A 19,485-nucleotide genomic window follows, 5' to 3' on the forward strand; every position below is an offset into this window, starting at 1 on the left:
ATATCAACATATCTACGTCTCTTGCAAGGGACATTGGAGTTCCTCCAAATTTTTGGCAGCCATTGCTTCACTGCATAGGCAAACAGTATGGGAGACACACTTCCCAATGATGGGAGAATTTTTTGCTGGAAGCCCTCCGACCTCTACGTCCCTTGCAAGGGACATTGGAGTTCCTCCAAAATTTTTGGCAGCCGTTGCTTCATTGAATAGGCAAATAGTATGGGAGACACACTTCCTAATAATGAGAGCATTCTTTGCAGGAGGCCCTACGACCTCTACTTCTCTTGCAAGGGGAATTGGAGTTCCTCCAAATTTTTGGCAACCGTTGCTTCACTGCATAGGCAAACAATATGGGAGACACACTTCCTAATAATGGGAACAACAAAGCATAGCCGGCTGATGGGTCTTTAAGAATAGTAAGGGCAGCCTGATGGCCCTATAAAAATAGGTTTTGTGACTTTCAGAGTTCCTCCATCATAAATGAAACAGGATGTGTCTGCTGATGACGTGTCACACACCACATGGCTAGATAAAGTTGTAAAATGTTAACATGACATCTCCTGGTGAATGCATTTGTCTTGGTTGAAAGCACTGAAGAAGTGCAAAAACGCATCAAAAATGCTGTGTGTGAACATAGCCCAAGGTGTGGAGGAGCATTTTTGTTTTTGTATATTTATTTTGCCTTATATACAAGTCATTACTCTGGAAAGGATGTTCCTTAACATACTTCCCAGGAAAATCCATTTTGGTTTAGTTTTTGTAAGTTTTATTGCGAGTCTGTAAAAGTGGCGTAATAAAGCTAACAACGTTGTTGACAGCAGTGACCTGGGAGTCATAAATGTTTCCAGGGGTCTTCCTCATGCAGTTCCCATATCATTTAAGCACGGTTCCCATCGATTTGGGTAATTTTTAGGCCCTCTGCAGACCGCTAGGGGGAGCCGCCAGAAAAATACTCGAGTTTCTCATAGACTTACGTTGGGCTCGTTACTCGGTCCAATTTGCTCGACCCGAACAACGAGTACCCGAGCATTTTAGTGCTCACTCATCACTACTGGTAGAATCACCAACAAAAATAAGCCCTCCAAGTGTGATGGTAGACTCGCAATGAGGATGGCTTCCGAGCTCTAATCATAATCTGGATGTGTGATTCAGACAGACATGTTGTCCTCAAAATCGCGGCTTCAACAGCCATGCTGTCAATTTGAACGCCTGTTAATTTGGCTGAAAGAACTTATGGGACATCCACCTTGAGATTGATCACATCCGAATACCAGGCCCTCCGAGGTCATTCTGGAGCAATGAGAATGACTGGAACACCTTCTGCCCTGATCTTCTTGAGAAGTCTGGGTAGAAGTGGTAAAGGTGGAAAAAGATAGGGTGGCGTGAACTGGGACCAAGGGATTACCAGGGCGTCGACTGCGAACGCCTGGGGGTCCTGGTCACAAATTTTGTCACCTTGAGATTTAGTCTGGGTGCCAATAGATCTACATCCATCGTAACCCACGGCTGACAAATCTGCCTGAACACCTCTAGATGAAGAGCCCACTCTCCTGCGGGTAGCTTATGGCGACTTAAAAAGTCTGCTTCCCAATTGTACCCCTGGTATATGAATTGCAGATAAAGAGAAACTTTGTCCTCTGCCCACTCCAGAATACCTGAGACCTCCGCCATGGCTAATGGGTTTCGTGTACCTCCATCCCCCTTCCCCGTTGGTTGATATAGGCCACAGCAGTAGCAATGTCTTATTGAACTCTAATCGGCAACCCCTGGACTAAGTGCTGCCAATGTAAAAGAGCCAGACGGACAGCTCTGAGCTATAGCTTATTGATTGGGAGAAGTCTCTCCCTAATAGAAAAATAGAATATGTAAGGGTCATCAAAAGTAAAAATATAAAGAACCCTTGAAACCGAATATTTATTCGATATGCATTAAAACCATTGTCCAACACAAGAAAAAACAGACTATTAAAAACTAGTTAGAGGAGGACCATGGACCCTATAGTGTGATCAGGATAAAGCCTAGGAGGCCCCACAGTCTCTGTCCCTACCATGATACTCTTTGATAATTGCTACCTTACAGCGGAGGTTGGGACCCTAAAAAAATTAAAGGATAAATGGTGCCCCGCTCAATGGTGGCTGTCCCTAAATAACCTTACCTCCACCTATCTTATGCAAAAGCACCATGGTGTGGGTCCACTGATATACTGTAGCCACAGCGAGCAGAAACAGGAAACAGGTATAAACAACCCAAAGTAAAGGTAGCAATGCAACAGTTCCTCTGATTAATTCAAAATAGGATAGATCATGGTTATTTATCGTTTCACCAGTATGCCTCAACGTGTGTCCCCTTGACGATTCATCCGATTCATCAGGAGGCCAAGTGATAAGTGGAGGAACAGATGAAACATCAAGCTTGAATTTCTCCTTGGAATGGTAATCCCTTCAAAGATTTCTTTGAGTCCAAGTCTGACCTCCATACGTCGAATTGCGACGCAATCACTTGCCACCTGGGCAGAGCACTCCGCCACATCTAAGGATGCTGCACAGAGATACTTTACCTGCCTGCGCAATCTGATCGGCGACCTCGGCTAATCCCAGATCTTTGGAATCGGGCAACAAACTTCATCGCAAATGCCTAGCCCATGCTGTTACCGCCTTGGAAACCTAAGTGGCAGAAAAAGCTGATCAAAGGCCAAAACCTGATGCCTCAAAAGCGGACCTCGCCACAGACTCTTTACGTCTGTCCGTGGGATCCTTAAGTGACGCAATCTCGGCAAAAGGTAGAGTGGTCACTTTAGATAAGCGAGACACTGGAGTATCCACCACCAGTGGAGTAGACCAAGCAGCCACCAGCTCTGCTGGGAAGGGGTATAAGACCTCCATACGGCTATGCTTCTGAAAGCGCTTGTCTGGGTGTTCCCATGTTTTGTGTAACATCTCTAAACTCCACATGGTTACAAAAAGATCTAGCCATGCGCTTACCCCTTCTAAAGAAACAGGTTTTAATAAAGGAAGAGGGTGACGCTGCGGTCACTCCCTGACAGTCGTCCATTGCCAACACCAAACCACCCACCATTTCCCAACTGATATGGATCCAGGACGTATTCTGAACTGGATTCTGAGTGCTGAGTGGAACAAATCACCTAGGAAAAGGAATATGGGCACCTCCCCTGTGAAGGTGACCAAGATAAGGAACTACCCCGCAGCCGCCTGGACCACTTTCGTGACCGGCCATATTTGTACGGGGTGGCAGAAGGATCTGACTCACTCACAGCTGAGATGAGAGCTCATGGGGCGGGAGTAATCACCAACAATCGTTTCACAACTGTAACGAGTATCCAGGTCACCCTGGTTAGTTCGGCTACAGACTGAGCTAAATCATGAGTCCAGGCAGGCATCATGGCCACAACCTCCTGCCTGCATGCACACACGGCCAGACCGCACCCCTGACAGCTACCGCAGAGAGGCCTGCAGGAACCAAGGCAGCCACGTGGCGATACTTCACTCCCGCCCACCACCAGGGGGCGGGAAAGACGCAGGTGGTAATTAGTGGCAGGATTGCAATAATTTGCGTGCATCTGTTGGAGCTTGCTTCCTGAGCTTCAAAAAGAAATCTCCAGACACTTCGATTCCGATATGAAATATGGAATAACTGAAGTTTCATAATTTCGATGATAATGGGACCCATATTTTTAGGGGTAGAACCAGCTAGAGATGGTAGGAATTTTTTTCTGGCGCTAAAAAAACTCTACATAGAGCTGTAGCACAAAAACACCAGGAAAGCAGACTGCAACTATGCGATGTGTAGTCTCTAAATGAAGGTAAAATCATAATAGAAAATATGATATCACTTTTGGGCTTCTGGGAACATGCGATGAGTTATCCCAAAAAAACAGGTTTTTAATACAAATCTGAAGGGTGGAGCCAAGCTATTTTATGCTGAAGGGAGAGACCCCCCTGTGATAACATCACAGGGGTGGTCTCTCCCTTCAGCATAAAATAGTTTGTTGAGACTGAAGCCGTGTTCTTTGCCCGGGAGTATATGTCTATCATAGCGGAGGACCCTGTTCGATAACCGTTTAAACGGAGTGTCTCCCCTCCACCTATATTGAATCGTCGCAGCGGTCTTTATCGTCTAAGTTTCTCTTTTTTTACCGTTTTATTTGTGTAACTGCTCATGTATTTTAATGTCTCCTGTGTAACATCCCTGTATATATTTTTCTTAAACACTGCCTCCCTTTTGGATTAAATATAAAGTTTAATAGTTCTGTTTCTTTTGTCCTGTAATCGTTCCCTTCCCTGAAGTCATATACGCTACCAAAACACAGGCGTCCGGCCAGGCCTTTATTATATTTCAAACTCGGCCGGTGGTGGCAGCGAATAATATTAATAATCGGGCTATCGTGAAGGTCACAGTGACCGAACGAAGGGCTTAAACACGGATTCCATGCTTTGGAAAACCAAAGGTGTGACGCCATACGCTCACTGGTCGCTTGCCGATACCCACGTAGCGAGTAGTTTGGATTGTGTATTCTGGACGAAATACTGACAGCGTGACGGCAACGGCGAGATATTGCGTGATCTCCCCGGTGTCGTCGCTGTGGCGATCCCTGACAGGTAAACACTGCTTTAAAAGAAAAAAAAAAGCAAAACCAAAACAAATTTGGAAGCTATAGCCAGGTACTGGATGTAAAGACAGTCCACAATGACCATTTATGGTGCAGACTCCGCTCCTGAGCCAGCTCCATGCACTCCCATCAGACACAGCACGTATTAATACGTTCTACTTCAAGAAGGGAGAAATTCTTGAAAAAGTGGTATATGGTTGTAAACGGTAGAACATTGTGAATAAAAACAAAGTTGATGTAATCAAATTTGAAGTGCTCTGAATGGCTTCTGTGCTAGTTTTCCTACAAGTATTCGGTTGGGCCAAGAAAAAAGTCATCACCACACATAGAATATAATTTAGAAGAATTACATTCATTGTGATTCAAGCATGTGCAATTTTTCCTATAATAAACAAACAATAGAAACACATCTGAAGAGCAGTGAAACAAAAGGAGATGGGAGAGGTAGCTTTCACTCAATGGCTCTGGTTCAGGAAAGTGGGGAACCTTGTAACATGTGGGGCCCAAATACTCTGCATCCAGGCTTCCAAAAATTCCATATCAAGTGTGTAAATCTTTTTACTTGGGTCTCATTCAGACATCTATTTGTCTTTTCTCATGCACAAAAATAAAAGCCCAAACTATTTTCAACAGAGCACTAGATCTGATTTTCATCCATTTTTGGTCTGTTTGTCCATTTTGAACATCGGTGAGGAATTCACTTTTCGTTTTCTTAAATGCAAAAAAATGAATACAATTTTTCATGCTTCTCCTATCCATTAATCAGCAAAAAACAGACAGCACTCAGATGACACATTAACGGCACATGAGAAGTGGCCAAAAGAATGAGGACTATAATGGGTATGTGCTATATCCATGAAACAAATACCACAAAAATGGCCATCGACTTGAGGCCTTAGGATAATGTGCACTGTGTGTATTATAGTTGTTGAAGTAGAAGACACTTCAAGAAAATGCTTGCGGTGTTTGAAATGCCTTCTTTGTTATCTATTTTGTCATTTTTGTGACAGCTTTGCAGCTGGTACCTTTTTTCAACATTATACATAAAAAATAAATAGTGGTGGCTTCTTGACACTAGTGTGCATATGCTCTATTATTCTTATAGTTTACTGAGCACTTTTTCAGATGAGCTCCAGACAGAATCTGAAAAAGACGCCATGTGCACCCTACCATTTTCAGCAAATATATAAAATAATGTTCTTGCAACTATTTAGAATATTAAAATAATATTATTCTATTCACCGTTTCATTCCCCGCCTTAGCTCAAACAACTTCTGACCTTCTGGAATGGAAAAAACACGGATCACTGTGCCCTGTAGAGGAAAGTATCATTTCAGAGAATGCATACAAGTAGAAGATGGCTACACAGCACTAAGGGGGTCAAAAATGATCTGCAGGACAATGATGCTTTCCTGTCGTAACAAACTAAATCTTCTGACAAAGATATTATGACATTTTACTTTAAGACAACTTTAAAGAAAACTAAATTCACACTACAAACCGTTGACCAGAAAGGTAATGAACTGACAACCTCTCAGAATGGTGGTATGGGGTTAGTATGTAATAAGGAGGATCTAGTGATCATTTGTGGCAGAAATCCTACAATTATAAAAAGTGGGTCCACAACAAAAACAGATTTAGAAGTTTGAAAGAAACATGCCAGTCAAAAATCATATAATGTACATGACTTCATTACACATACATTGTAAGGGTTTAGTAATTCCTGCTGTCATTATTGAAAAGGAGAAAGAGTAGCATGGCATACCTCAAATTTTATTAAGAAGTGATATTTAAAATGACAATATCATATAAATACATAATACACAAATGTGACATGATAACAAAGTAGGTCGAGTGATATAACATCCTGCCTCGTCAGAATAGGCCTCAGAATATACCATAAGAGTAACGGGAGATGATATCAATCTATAGAATAGCCAAACGCCTTATACCAAGGTATAGGAGTAAATATATTCAAGTGAAGAAAGAAGCAGCAACCTTCAAGAGACTTACCACATTGATATAGTGCCCATGAACCGAGGCAGGGTGTCACACACAGCTGTGAAAGTGAAAAGAACGCGCCCCAAAGCACGTTTCGCCTGTAACCAGGAAGGCTTTCTCAAGAAGCGCTGTTTAGTGACTCACAAGGACCTTCTTAAATACACTCCTAGATGGTCTTTGCTGGCACAATAGGACCTGAAATTGTATGGTCACATGACCTGTCAGGTGACCATCTAGGGGTGTATTTAAGAAGGTCCTTGTGGTAAGTCTCTTGAAGGTTGCCGCTTCTTTCTTCACTTGAATATATTTACTCCTATACCGTGGTATAAGGCGTTTGGCTATTCTATAGATGGATATCACCTCCCGTTACTCCCATGGTATATACTGAGGCCAATTCTGACGAGGCAGGATGTCATATTGTCAAGGTAAAATATATATTATTATAGAAAATCAATTAGTTTCTTTTAATAGATTACCTAATCAGTATGAATTAATATAGGGATGATGGAATAATCTATGTGTATGTATGTATGCAAATGTGTATATGCATATGGATTATGTTAATAGTTAATGAATATATAACTAACAGTTTCTATTCTTATTGTAGAAATGATTTCCTGGGAATGACGTACGCATGTGCATGGCTGATAACAGATTCATGTCGAGTTGGCAAATATGGCGCTGAGAGACAAACTCACCCCCTCCCATCGGAATTCCTAAGGCGTTACTAAGGCCAAGAGATACATGGATGAACAAATTGCAGTGTGCAGAGTTATCAGAAAAAGCAAGGAATTTTACTAATCCCACCTAGAAGGAGAATACTATTTAACTCCATGTCTACGTAATAAAGTATGCCATTTGCGTGATTCAGTCTCTGAGTGAAGTTTTTCAACCAGATTAGCAGATTTGGTTAATCAGCTTCTCTGCATGCGCTCGGACATCTTTAATTTGGAGGAGAGCAGTTACCTGGTGTATCTTAAATTGGTGAAACCTCCACAATATCACCTGACCTACTTTGTTCACATGTCACATTTGTGTATTATGTATTTATATGATATTGTAATTTTAAATATCACTTCTCAATAAAATTTGATGAATGCATGATACTCTCTTTCTCCTTTTTTCAATTATATAGTTTTGAGTAGGCTTTTTTGGTGGTTAGAATTCGGCATTGATCACCGAATAACTATCCCATTTTCTCTACATTATGCGGGTCTCTGTTTTTGTATTAATTATTTTCTGTGTTTCCACAGTTCTCTTTAGAGCCAAGATGGACTTCCAGGCACGAGACAATACATGGCTCGTGCAACTTAATGAATTATCGAATGACATGGGTATTGATGGGCCGGGTCATGATTGAGATGTACAGGAGAGCATTATGAAATTTAAGACGTTGTTGAAACAGAGGACTAGAACATGGTGTAGTCACGCATTCCTAATATATTCATCAAGCCTTGATTCCCAGAGGTTTGCGAAACCAAATTTTCCCTTAATTTTCGATTGAAAATTAATCTTTTAAAAATAGATGGGAGACATTAAAAGATACTTGTTCTCTGGGATTTTTGAAACTTTTAAAAGAATTCAATGAGACATCATTAAAAGAAATGGAGACAGAGATTGATCTGCTCCAGATTCAAATTCAAAAAAAGCTATCTAATGAAGATTTGAAACGTCTGAATGACGAGATCGACACGGAATGTCAAAAATGGGTAAACGAGATTCACGCTACCAAAATAAAGAAATTTCAACGTGATATTCAGGACAAACAGTCCATGCGGGTATATAGATTGAGAGCTCCCATAGTGAGGTCCCGACCAAGGTTTAGGAATCTCTCACATTCTCGTTCAAGATCCACCTCTGTAATATCTGCTTCGTCTACTGAAGAACGGACTCCTGTGGGAAATTTGGTTCCCTCCTCTGGATCAATGGCACTAAAACCATCCCGTATTCAGACGAGATCTTATAGTGGGAAGAAACATAACACCCAACCTCAGATGCGTGGCCCCAGGGATGTTCTCCGTGTCATTAATTTATCTGATCACATACTAACCGAGACTCAGGTGGAGGTCCTTAGTATGGGCCTTTCTTTTGTCCCTTCCAAATCATATGACTATTTTACTGCCCTCAAGCACCTCCACCTTTTTGCTCGGAAACTTATTCTTAAAAAATGGCATTCCAGGTCGGGTGGGGAGTCGGATCCCCCAACGCCAGCGGAGAGGGAGGCGGTTCAAAATTTGGAGGATCTCCTATTGTAGCAGGAACCGCTTTCTGCAGGTGGGTTACCACAAACAAGAAACCCAAAATCTACGAGGTTCCCTCCCTTGTCCCGTGTCAGAAGATCTGAAGTGTCTCCCTAGTCGGAGAAGGTATAATAACCTTACATCTGCCCAGCGAATGGCTATTCATCAGCTGCAGTCCTTGAGAGAAGTTATTAAACCAGCGGACAAGGGAGGGAACATCGTATTATGGCCCTGCAGTATGTATGAAAAGGAGGCCTAGCGTCAGCTCAGAGATACCTCCACTTACTCTAGGTTATCTTCCAACCCTACTACCTCCTCCTCTGCTGCTCTGCAGGGGGTTCTGGCCAATGCTTGTGAGCATGAGATAATCATAAAGAAGACGGTGGAGGCGCTTACAGTGCGCTTTCCAAAAACAGCAACTTTTTATTTATTGCCTAAGGTCCACAAGGACGCCATGAGCCCACCTGGACGTCCGATCGTGTCTGGTCTAGGTGGCCTGTGTGGCCCGATATGTGAGTACATTGATAGCCACCTTAGGCCACTAGTGGAAATTCTTCAGTCATACATCAAAGACAGGACGGATGTCCTTACTCGGGTTGACGACGTTCTTGTGGAAGAGGGCACTCTCATGGTCACGGCCGATGTTGAGAGCCTCTATACATGTATCAGCCATGATCTGGGTCTGTCTGCAGTCCGCCTCTTCCTGGGGACCTCCAACCTGGATGGCCCATCGCGGAAATTTCTCCTTGAGCTCCTCCACTTCGTCCTCTGCCACAATTATTTTTTATTTAGAAATACGGTCTACCATTAACGGCGGGGTACGGCTATGGGGGCGGTCTGCTCGACCTCATACGTCAACCTCTTCCTGGGTGCCTGGGAGAGGGACCTTTTTGGCGAAGAGGGCAAGCAGGGCGCTGACCATGTCGTGTCCTGGCTCAGGTATATAGACTATATACTTTTCTTTTGGAGGGGACGGTGGCGGAGCTCGATAATTTCATGGAGCGGCTTAATACCAACTCATGGGGCATTAATTTGGCACACACTTATCCTACGAATATCGAGTTCCTGGACATTGCTCAGGAGGTGGACTCGCTCTCCGTCCTCCAGATCGACATCTATAGGAAGCAGACTGCTGTGAATTCATTGCTCCATGCCGCTTCGGCACATAACTCCTCGACGATTTGGGCCATCCCGGTTAGACAGCTTCTCAGGATGAGGCGGGTATGTTCCACCGATCTCAAATTTAAGAAACAGGCCACAGATCTGGCTGAACGTTTTAAACAGTGAGGCTATAGTAATACATGCATCGGCCATGGCTATGGGAGGGCCTGAAACACTCCTCGTAACCGTCTTTTATACCCCGCTCACCGGCAACCTACACGTGCACTGGACTTAATACACTTTATCTCCACTTATAATCATGAGTGGGGGGCGATGCGACGACATTTTAAAGCAGTTCATAAATGCGATCCTAAAAGCTTGAAGATACGTGCTATTGATGTACACTGCTCAAAAAATAAAGGGAACACTTAAACAACACAATGTAACTCCAAGTCAATAACACTTCTGTGAAATCTACCTGTCCAATTATGAAGCAGCACTTATTGTGAATCAATTCCTCCTGCTGATGTGCAAATGGAACAGACAACTGGTAGAAATGATAGGCAATTAGCAAGATACCCCCTACAAAGGAGTGGTTCTGCAGGTGGTGACCACAGACCATTTCTCTGTTCTCATCCTTTTTGGCTGTTGTTTTGGTCACTTTTTAATTTTGCCATTGCTCTCACCCCTAGAGGTACAGTAGCGTGAGGCGGTGTTTACAGTACAACCCACAGAAGTTGCTCAGGTAGTGCAGTTCATCCAGGATGGCACATCAGTGCGAGCTGTGGCAAGAAGGGTAGCTGTGTCTGTCAGCATAGTGTCCAGAACATGGAGCAGATACCAGGAGATGTGGACGGAGCCAAAGGAGGGCAACAACCCAGCAGCAGGACCGTTACCTCCTCCTTTGTGCAAGGAGGAATAGGAGGAGTACTGCCAGAGCCCTGCAAAATGACATCCAGCAGGCCACAAATGTGCATGTGTCTGCACAAACGGTTAGAAGTCGACTCCATGAGGGTGGTTTGAGGGCCCGACGTCCACAGATGGGGGTTGTGCTCACAGCCCAACACCGTGCAGGACGCTTGCATTTGCCGCAGAACACCTGGATTGGCAAAGTCGCCACTGGCGCCCTGTGCTCTTCACAGATGAAAGCAGGTTCACACTGAGCACATGTGACAGACGTGACAGAGTCTGGAGACGCCGTGGAGAGCAATCTGCTGCCTGCAACATCCTTCAGCATGACCGGTTTGGCAGTGGGTCAGTAATGGTGTGGGGTGGCATTTCTTTGGAGGGCCCCACAGCCCTCCATGTGCTCGCCAGAGGTAGCCCTTAGATACCGAGATGAGATCCTCAGACCCCTTGTGAGACCATATGCTGGTGCGGTTGGCCCCAGGTTCCTCCTAATGCAGGACAATGCCAGACTCCATGTGGCTGGAGTGTGTCACCAGTTCCTGCAAGATGAAGGCATTGAAGCTATGGACTGGCCCGCTCGTTCCCCAGACCTGAATCCGATTGAGCACATCTGGGACATCATGTCTCACTTCATCCACCAAAGTCACGTTGCGCCACAGACTGTGAAGGAGTTGGCGGATGCTTTAGTCCAGGTCTCGGAGGAGATCCCACAGGAGACCATCCGCAACCTCATCAGGAGAATGCCCAGGCGTTGTAGGGAGGTCATACAGGCACGTGGAGGCCACACACAATACTGAGCCTAATTTTGACTTGTTTTAAGGACATTACATCAAAGGTGGAGGATCAGCATGTAGTGTGTTTTTCCACTTTAATTTTGGGGGAGACTCCAAACCCAGGCCTCCATTGGTTAATAAATTTGATTTCCATTGATGATTTGTAATGTGATTTTGTTGTCAGCACATTCAACTTTGTACAGAACAAAGTATTCAATGAGAATATTTCATTCATTCAGATCTAGGATGTGTTATTTAAGTGTTCCCTTTATTTTTTTGAGCAGTGTAGTTAATCTTGGCTCCCGGGGGGGTAATGCCAGGCAACTCCTGGCACAGAGGGAGGCTAGATCGATTTCAATTCTGGACACCATGGCTCCGCGGGGTGTGAATTAAAGTTTGGGTTTTTCATCTCTCCTTTGAAAATATGTGCTCTCCGGTTATCTTTGATTTTTTTTTGTCCTTTTCCACTCTGGACTGGGCTGTTTATAGTCTGACTTGATTTTATTCTTTTCATTGTTTTTAACGTTATCCTTTTCTGTTTTATAAAGTGATTTTTCATCTGGACCTTCCTTTGTATCCCATTTGGCTATTGGGTCTGATCATTCCTGCGGACCCTCGGACTTGTCCTGTATAGCTTCATATTTGGACTTTGTTCAGATCTACCCATCTGCTGCATTATTGATTGATGGGGTGGGAATTTTCGTGCATTTGTCTATACAAACTCCTCTTTATTTGAGGTTTATTATGTATGTATTTTCATAATATGAGTAATGGTTTTTCTGTGGATTTTTTATTGCATAGATATATACCCTACTGCTGTCTCACCCCAGCACTATTACATTTTGGGAGATACATACTTTTATATTTGCTATAACAGGGATACCAGCACCTTCTTTTATTTTGTTTATACTAAGCCCCTGTTATATGCCTCGCTGCTGTGCGCCTGTGCGGTGGTGCGCGTCCTCGGCACGCACGTGCCCGCCTGTCTATATGCCCTCTGCGTGTCTTTGGTGTGCAGTCACGCCTGCTCCAGGACACGCGCCGAGGGCTGGGACTCATGTGGCAGTGCTCATTACGCATGCGCCATCAAATATTCTGGCACAATAGGACCTGACATTGTACGGTCACATGACCGGTCAGGTGATCATTCAGGGGCGTGTTTAAGAAGGTCTTTGCAGGCACAATAGGACCTGACATTGTATGGTCACATTACCTGTCAGGTGACCATCTAGGGTTGTATTTAAGAAGGTCCTTATGAGTCACTAAACAGCGCCTCTTGAGAAAGCCTTCCTGGTTACAGGCGAAACGTGCGTTGGGGCGCGTTCTTTTCACTTTCACAGCTGTGTGTGACACCCTGCCTTGGTTCATGGGCACTATATCAATGTAGTAAGTCTCTTGAAGGTTGCCGCTTTCTTCACTTGAATATATTTACTCCTATACCTTGGTATAAGCTGTTTGGCTATTCTATAGATGGATATAACCTCCCGTTACTCCCATGGCATATACTGAAGCCTATTCTGACGAGGCAGGATGTCCTATCACCCGACCTACTTTGTTCTCATGTCACATTTGTGTATTATGTATTTATACGATATTGTAATTTTAAATATCACTTCTTAATAAAATTTGATGTATGCCATGCTACTCTTTTTCCTTTTTTCAATTAAATAGTTTTGAGTAGGCTTTTTTTTTTTGGGTGGTTAGGATTCGGCATTGGTCACCGGATACCTATCCCATTTTCTCTACATTATGCGGGTCTCTGTTTTTGTATTTGCCATTATTGCATATTTTTTACATTGCTTTTCTATACACACCATCTACAAAAAATATGCAGTATACATTTTTTTGATATGGGAGGCGATAGAGGGCTTTTACCAATGTATGTCTATGTAGTGACATCTATTGAAGCCTTTTGCTGGACATTTCTAAGAAAATCATGGGGTTTAACCTTCTCAAATGTCATGTGAACAGAGCTTTATTGAGACAGCTGCATTTACGTAGCTCTTCCTACAGAAATAGCAGTTAGCAGGTTCACACAAATAAGCTGCTGCCACAAAGCAAAAAAAAAACAAAAAACTACTAAACAATAACAATGGAAGCAATGGGATTTCCCATGGTCCTTTCCATTTTCTAAATGACTGCCCGCAGCACTCCTCTGTCATCACAAGTGAAGGTTTCAGCTGTCGCCACTCTCAGACAAGCCATACATGAATGACAAACTTACTTTATTTCTACATTAATGGCATGTAAGCAAAACATTTTTACATAGGTCTATCAGATTCACAGAAGACTGAACGGTTAGCCCATGTTAACATACAGAATTCATCAAAAGACAATGACAATATGATATCATAAAACAGCTCTGTTTTAACTTATAAATGGCTAATTATGCTTCCTTTTACAGGCAAACAACATCCGTACAACAGAAACATGACCAAATGGAAACCAACAGAGCTGATCCTTGCCATACTTTTTGTACAGGTATTTCACGCTAGCTCTTTGCTACAGTGGAACATTCAGCTCGGTGCAATCCAGTAAACAGCAAGGAACCCTGCCAGACCAATTGTAAGTCAATGGGATCCCTCCATATTCATTACAAAATGTATCATAGTTTGAGTAAAAATAGAAAGCCATTACCTTTTCTGAAGCTGTTGCCAGCTTTGTGCCACTTGCATCAAAAGCCAAAGCTGCAAGAGGGCTATTATGTGCAGGGATCATATTAGCTGCTCTCTGTAAAGTATAAACAGTGGAAACATTTTAATTTAACTACATAAAACAGTGGTTTAATTAGTTTTTAATGTGCACATTTTAACAATATATTGCAGGGGAATGACGGCTATAAATCACAGCTGGTGCCTGCAGCGCCTGAGTCCTGTCCATCCAATGTACAGTACTGCATGCCCACTTGTGACAATTCACTGATGTACAATGCCACCTGAATGTGGGAAGAGGTGAAAGTTTAAGACATACTTACATACCCATCACTCACCAAGTTAACAGTGTCAAAGACTTGGACTTCTCCAATGGTGGCACTCCCTGGATATGCCAAGTAACAATTGTCCCCATTAATTGACAGCGCGCAGAGGCCTTAAAATATACAAAAGGAAGTGTGAGAATAATAGTTTCAGCAAATTTCTAGGCTTCACACATACTTTTTTAATACAACAATCCTTAAAGCACACCTGTCAGCAGGATTTCCTTAATGGTCCTATTAATACTGAGTCATGGCTCGAGGATGCTAATCAGGCCTTCTCTCTTATTGAACAAAACATGAGTGTGCCTAATTTACTGTCATTGAAATCACAATTTAATGAGCTGTACTCGACTTATAAAGGACATATTAGATCCTGGTAGGAGGTAAAAACATTGGAGAATTATATAAAAAACAAAATAGTACCAAGGGGGCTAAATATCAATATGCAGCCATCACCTAGGGTGATAAATCCCAAATTGGTGTCTGCCTGGCAGAAGGAATCCATAGATTCCTCTATACGGTTTATACAGATCTTGTTGGAGGAGGAGAAGAAGCATTTTGAGGAGTTTAGTAAAACATTGAATATCAAAATAGAGAATATCCTTAAGAATAAAGCCGATCCTGAATATAACAGACGTGAAAATATATTACAGACGCCGGTTGAAAAATTTCAATCAATATTAAAAGAAAGAAAACATTATCAATTCCTGCGAGATCTAAAGGAATTTAAGAAGAATCAGGCTTATTCTTTTGGATTGGATAAACCCAATATAGTATCCTCATCTGATCTTTAATCATCTGATACTGAAAGATCAGAGAGAAGTGACTATACCCCCTTAAGGGGCAGTGGGAGATCAGGCAGACAAAGATGGCGAAACAAGAGGGGAGGAGGTTTTGGACAGAGCAATTTCCAGAGGAACAAAAGCTATGTGGGTGTAGAGTATGTCAACAAGTCACCTTCACCATCAAATGGATATCTGTCCTCATCCTCCTCTTTTTTAGACAGAGCACTCTCAGGGACTACCCCCTAAGGAGCAAGTTTCATTGAATAGGAAGCAGATTATTAATGTGTCTAAGCATGTACTCAGCACTAATGAAATCAATGTGTTGAGTAAAGGTCTCTCATATGTACCTACAAACCGTTTCAATTGCTTTCAATGGGTGAAAGATGTTAATCTCTTTGGGCGGAAATTGAAATGGAAAACATTTTTTAAGTCCCACAATAGGGAAGAATGCAAAGCTCTTGGCCTATCTGAAGACGACTTTGAAAATCGAAATATCCTGGTAGATCTGGAAAGAGAAAGCATGAGGGATAGAGGTACAGGACCTTTCACAAACTTGAAAAATAAGAGTGAAAAGAAGCCACCATCTGGTGACTACTCTAGTGTGGATATATTTATCAATCTGGTGGAATCTGCCCTTAGGTCCTTAGAGGAAAATAAACATCTGATTTTTAAGACCTCGGATAAGGGTGGGAATATTGTCATAATGGACCACGAACAATATCTTACGATGTGTTATAGAATACTTATGGACAAGGATACATATGAGACTCTCCTTGGGGATCTCCTAACTGAATATAAGAAACCACTGTTGGCAATTCTGGACCAGGCTTTGAATGAACATCTTGTGTCCAAGAATGAATATAATTTTCTATGTCCAACTTTTCCGGTTACTCCCACTTTTTACACCTTACCCAAGATACATAAAGGCCTCAGTCCACTCAAAGGACGCCCAATAGTCTCAGGTGTTGATAGCTTGACACAAAACAGTGGTATTTATCTTGATCGTATTTTACGCCCCTATGTAACAATGCTACTATCATACATTAGAGATACAACTGATCTTCTTAAAAAACTTGAGGGGATCCATATTTTTGCAGATACCATCCTAACGTCAATAGATGTGGAAGAATTGTATAGCAACATACCACATGGGGCGGGCCTACAAGCTATTAATCTCAGATCCAGAGTAATGGAGTGTGAAAAACACAATTTTCTGCTGAATCTTCTTGATTATGTACTGATCCACAACTACTTCCTCTTTAATGGTGAATACTTCCACCAGCACAGCGGTACTGCGATGGGGAGCCCTTGTGCCCCCTCGTATGCTAATATCTTCCTGGGCTGGTGGGAGGAAACCCAGATCTTTGGGGAAGAAATGCGGTGGCAAAACAAGATCACGTTGTGGGTCAGATACATAGATGATATTCTTATTTTGTGGACAGGGTCATCAGCTGATTTCACATTAATTAATCTTACAAATTCTATTAACGAAGTGGGACTAAAATTTACTTCAGAATCTAATCACACATGATTATCTTTTCTGGATCTGATGATTATCAAAGATGAACGAGGACGTCTACAAACGATCACAGACCGTAAACCAACAGCGACTAACAGTTTCCTACGGTGGGATAGCCACCACCCTATGGCATTGAGAAGAGGGATACCAAAGGGCCAATTCCTTCAGGTTAGGAAAAATTGTTCTGATATAGGTGCCTATCGTAGGCAATCTTCTGATTTAAAATATAGATTTAAGGAGAGGGGCTATCCAACACACATCTTGAATCAAGCGTGTGATCACGCAATGAAATGTAAGAGAGACTCCCTTCTTGAGGGTCATCTGAGAGCGGGAAGTGATATATCTAGATTATTAGGAACCTTTGAAAATAAAAATGAACAGGTCTTTGCAATTCACAGGAGAAATTGGGATATTTTGGTATATGACCCGGATTTAAAGGGTGCTATTTCAACATCGCCGAGTGTGACATTTAGAAAGGGACGATCCTTGAAGGATCGACTGGTCCATAGCTTTTATCAAAAACAATCTGGGATGGGGATTTTGGCTTGACAGAAAGGTCTGTGGGTTTTTTCGAAGCAATGATGTGTGAACGGATGAGCCCAGGAAAGTCGTTTGTTAGTGCTTCGACTGGTAAGAGGTTCTTTATAAGGGACTTCTGTAATTGTAAAACGGATAGTGTCATCTACAAGGCCACCTGCTCTTGTCCGCTTGATTACGTTGGGAAGACATGTAGAGAATTTAGACGTAGAGTGGGAGAACACCTAGGGGACATACGCCATGAGAGAGATACACCACTGGCGAGACACATGAATGGGGTTCATTATGGCAATATAAAAGAGGTTTCATTTTGGAAAAAGTAAGACATAATGCTAGAAAGGGAGATCATGACAAACGAGTACTCCAGAAGGAATGCGAATGGATATTTAGACTGAATAGTATCACACTGAAAGGCATTAATGAACAGCTGTCATATGCCCCTTTCTTATAGGTTCTCCTTAATGGTTTGTCGTCTTATTCTGAGGGATTTTCTGGTACATCACTCAGGCCCAGTTTTGGACCATAAATTGATTGCTGACCTACCATGATTTCTGGGTTGTCCTATGCTTGGGACACCCACATCTTGATTTATCTTTACATCAGACGGATTTTGGTAAGACCTTACCTGTAAAATCCTTTTCAGCGAAGGAAGGAAGGGAGACACAGATCCATTACTAGTGGGTAGGCGGAGCCCCTCAGGATAGTTCACCTCAGATTTATAAAAAGTGACGACCGGCCCCTCCAGCTTAGGCTCCTCCTACTCCCATGTTCCTCAGTTCGTACACAAGCTAAGGAAGAGCAGATAACACCAGCGGAACAACACAACCCCTTCTGAAAAATCAGAAATGCGAGAGAACAGGTTATGCATATAACAGAAAGAACACACAGTCCCAGGCACTACTCACTGGACCTGACAACTGCGATGAGCTGGCAATGCTGGAACAGAGCCCTAGCGCGCCGACCCCAGTCCCGAAGACCGCCATCAGAGAGGAGTCACGCCGCATCTGGAAAAACAATAATGCACTTCTGCCCTGGGAGGGTGCTGTGTCTCCCTTCCTTCCTTCGCTGAAAAGGATTTTACAGGTAAGGTCTTACCAAAATCCGTCTTTCAGCAGCAGAAGGGAAGGAAGGGAGACACAGATCCATTACTAGTGGGACGTCAAAAAAGCAGTCCAGAACTCAACGGTGGGAAACAGTGGCAGAATCGCCAATACACCAACAACTTAGTCAAGCGCACAACAAGCGCCGAAACTAGATAAAGAGATAACCTAAACCACCGCCGCCTGCAGGACCCTGCGTCCCAAGGCCGCATCGGCGGAAGCACTCACGTCCACTTTATAAAATTTAGTAAAAGTGTGAACGGAGCGCCAGGTAGCCGCCCGGCAGAGCTGCGCTGCCGAGGCCCCCTGATGAAAAGCCCAAGACGAACCAACAGCTCTCGTGGAATGAGCTCGAACCTTAACCGGACAAGGCTCGCCCCTGAGCCGGTACGCTTCCAGGATAGCCGAACGTATCCACCGAGCTATAGTGTCCTTGGAGGCCCGCTGACCACGCCGACGACCAGCAGGAATCTCAAAAAGAGAGTCCGACTTCCGAAACCCTTGCGTGATTGACAGATAGAACTTCAAAGCCCGCACCAAATCCAACGAGTGCAAGGCTCGCTCCTTTGGACTTTTCAGATTCGGACAGAGGGAGGGCAACACGATGTCCTGATTGACGTGGAAACGCGACACCACTTTAGGCAAAAAAAATCGCCACGGGTACGAAGCACCACTCGATAGGGGTGGAACTCCAGAAAAGGGGGCGAGCAAGACAGTGCCGCCAACTCAGAAACCCTTCTCAAGGAGGTGACCGCCACCAGGAAGGCCACCTTCCAAGAAAGTAAGTAAAGCGTAGTTGAATCCATAGGCTCAAACGGTCCATGCTGAAGAGCCTCCAAGACTAGATTGAGCCGCCAAGGAGCCACAAACGCCCTCCGAGGCGGAAACTGACGTGCAAGCCCGCGAAAAAACGAGTGCA

The 19,485-nt window shown here is 43.4% G+C and overlaps 1 protein-coding gene across 2 annotated transcripts in view; it reads right to left on the bottom strand.

Moving 5' to 3' along the window:
• The window catches only part of WIPI2 (WD repeat domain, phosphoinositide interacting 2), a 124,747-nt gene that overhangs the window by 52,573 nt on the left and 52,689 nt on the right, over positions 1 to 19,485 (bottom strand). For both annotated transcript variants that reach the window (XM_073647825.1, XM_073647826.1), the window contains exons 5-7: positions 14,641 to 14,738; positions 14,289 to 14,381; positions 5,870 to 5,940 (exon numbers count right to left, since the gene is read on the bottom strand). In XM_073647825.1, the coding sequence (XP_073503926.1) occupies positions 5,870 to 5,940; positions 14,289 to 14,381; positions 14,641 to 14,738 (262 nt within the window). The remainder of the gene's footprint in view (positions 1 to 5,869; positions 5,941 to 14,288; positions 14,382 to 14,640; positions 14,739 to 19,485) is intronic.

Source organism: Phyllobates terribilis, unplaced genomic scaffold (genome assembly GCF_046119375.1).
Source record: "Phyllobates terribilis strain yellow unplaced genomic scaffold, ASM4611937v1 Scaffold_9__5_contigs__length_417890890, whole genome shotgun sequence".
Lineage (NCBI taxonomy): Eukaryota > Metazoa > Chordata > Amphibia > Anura > Dendrobatidae > Phyllobates > Phyllobates terribilis.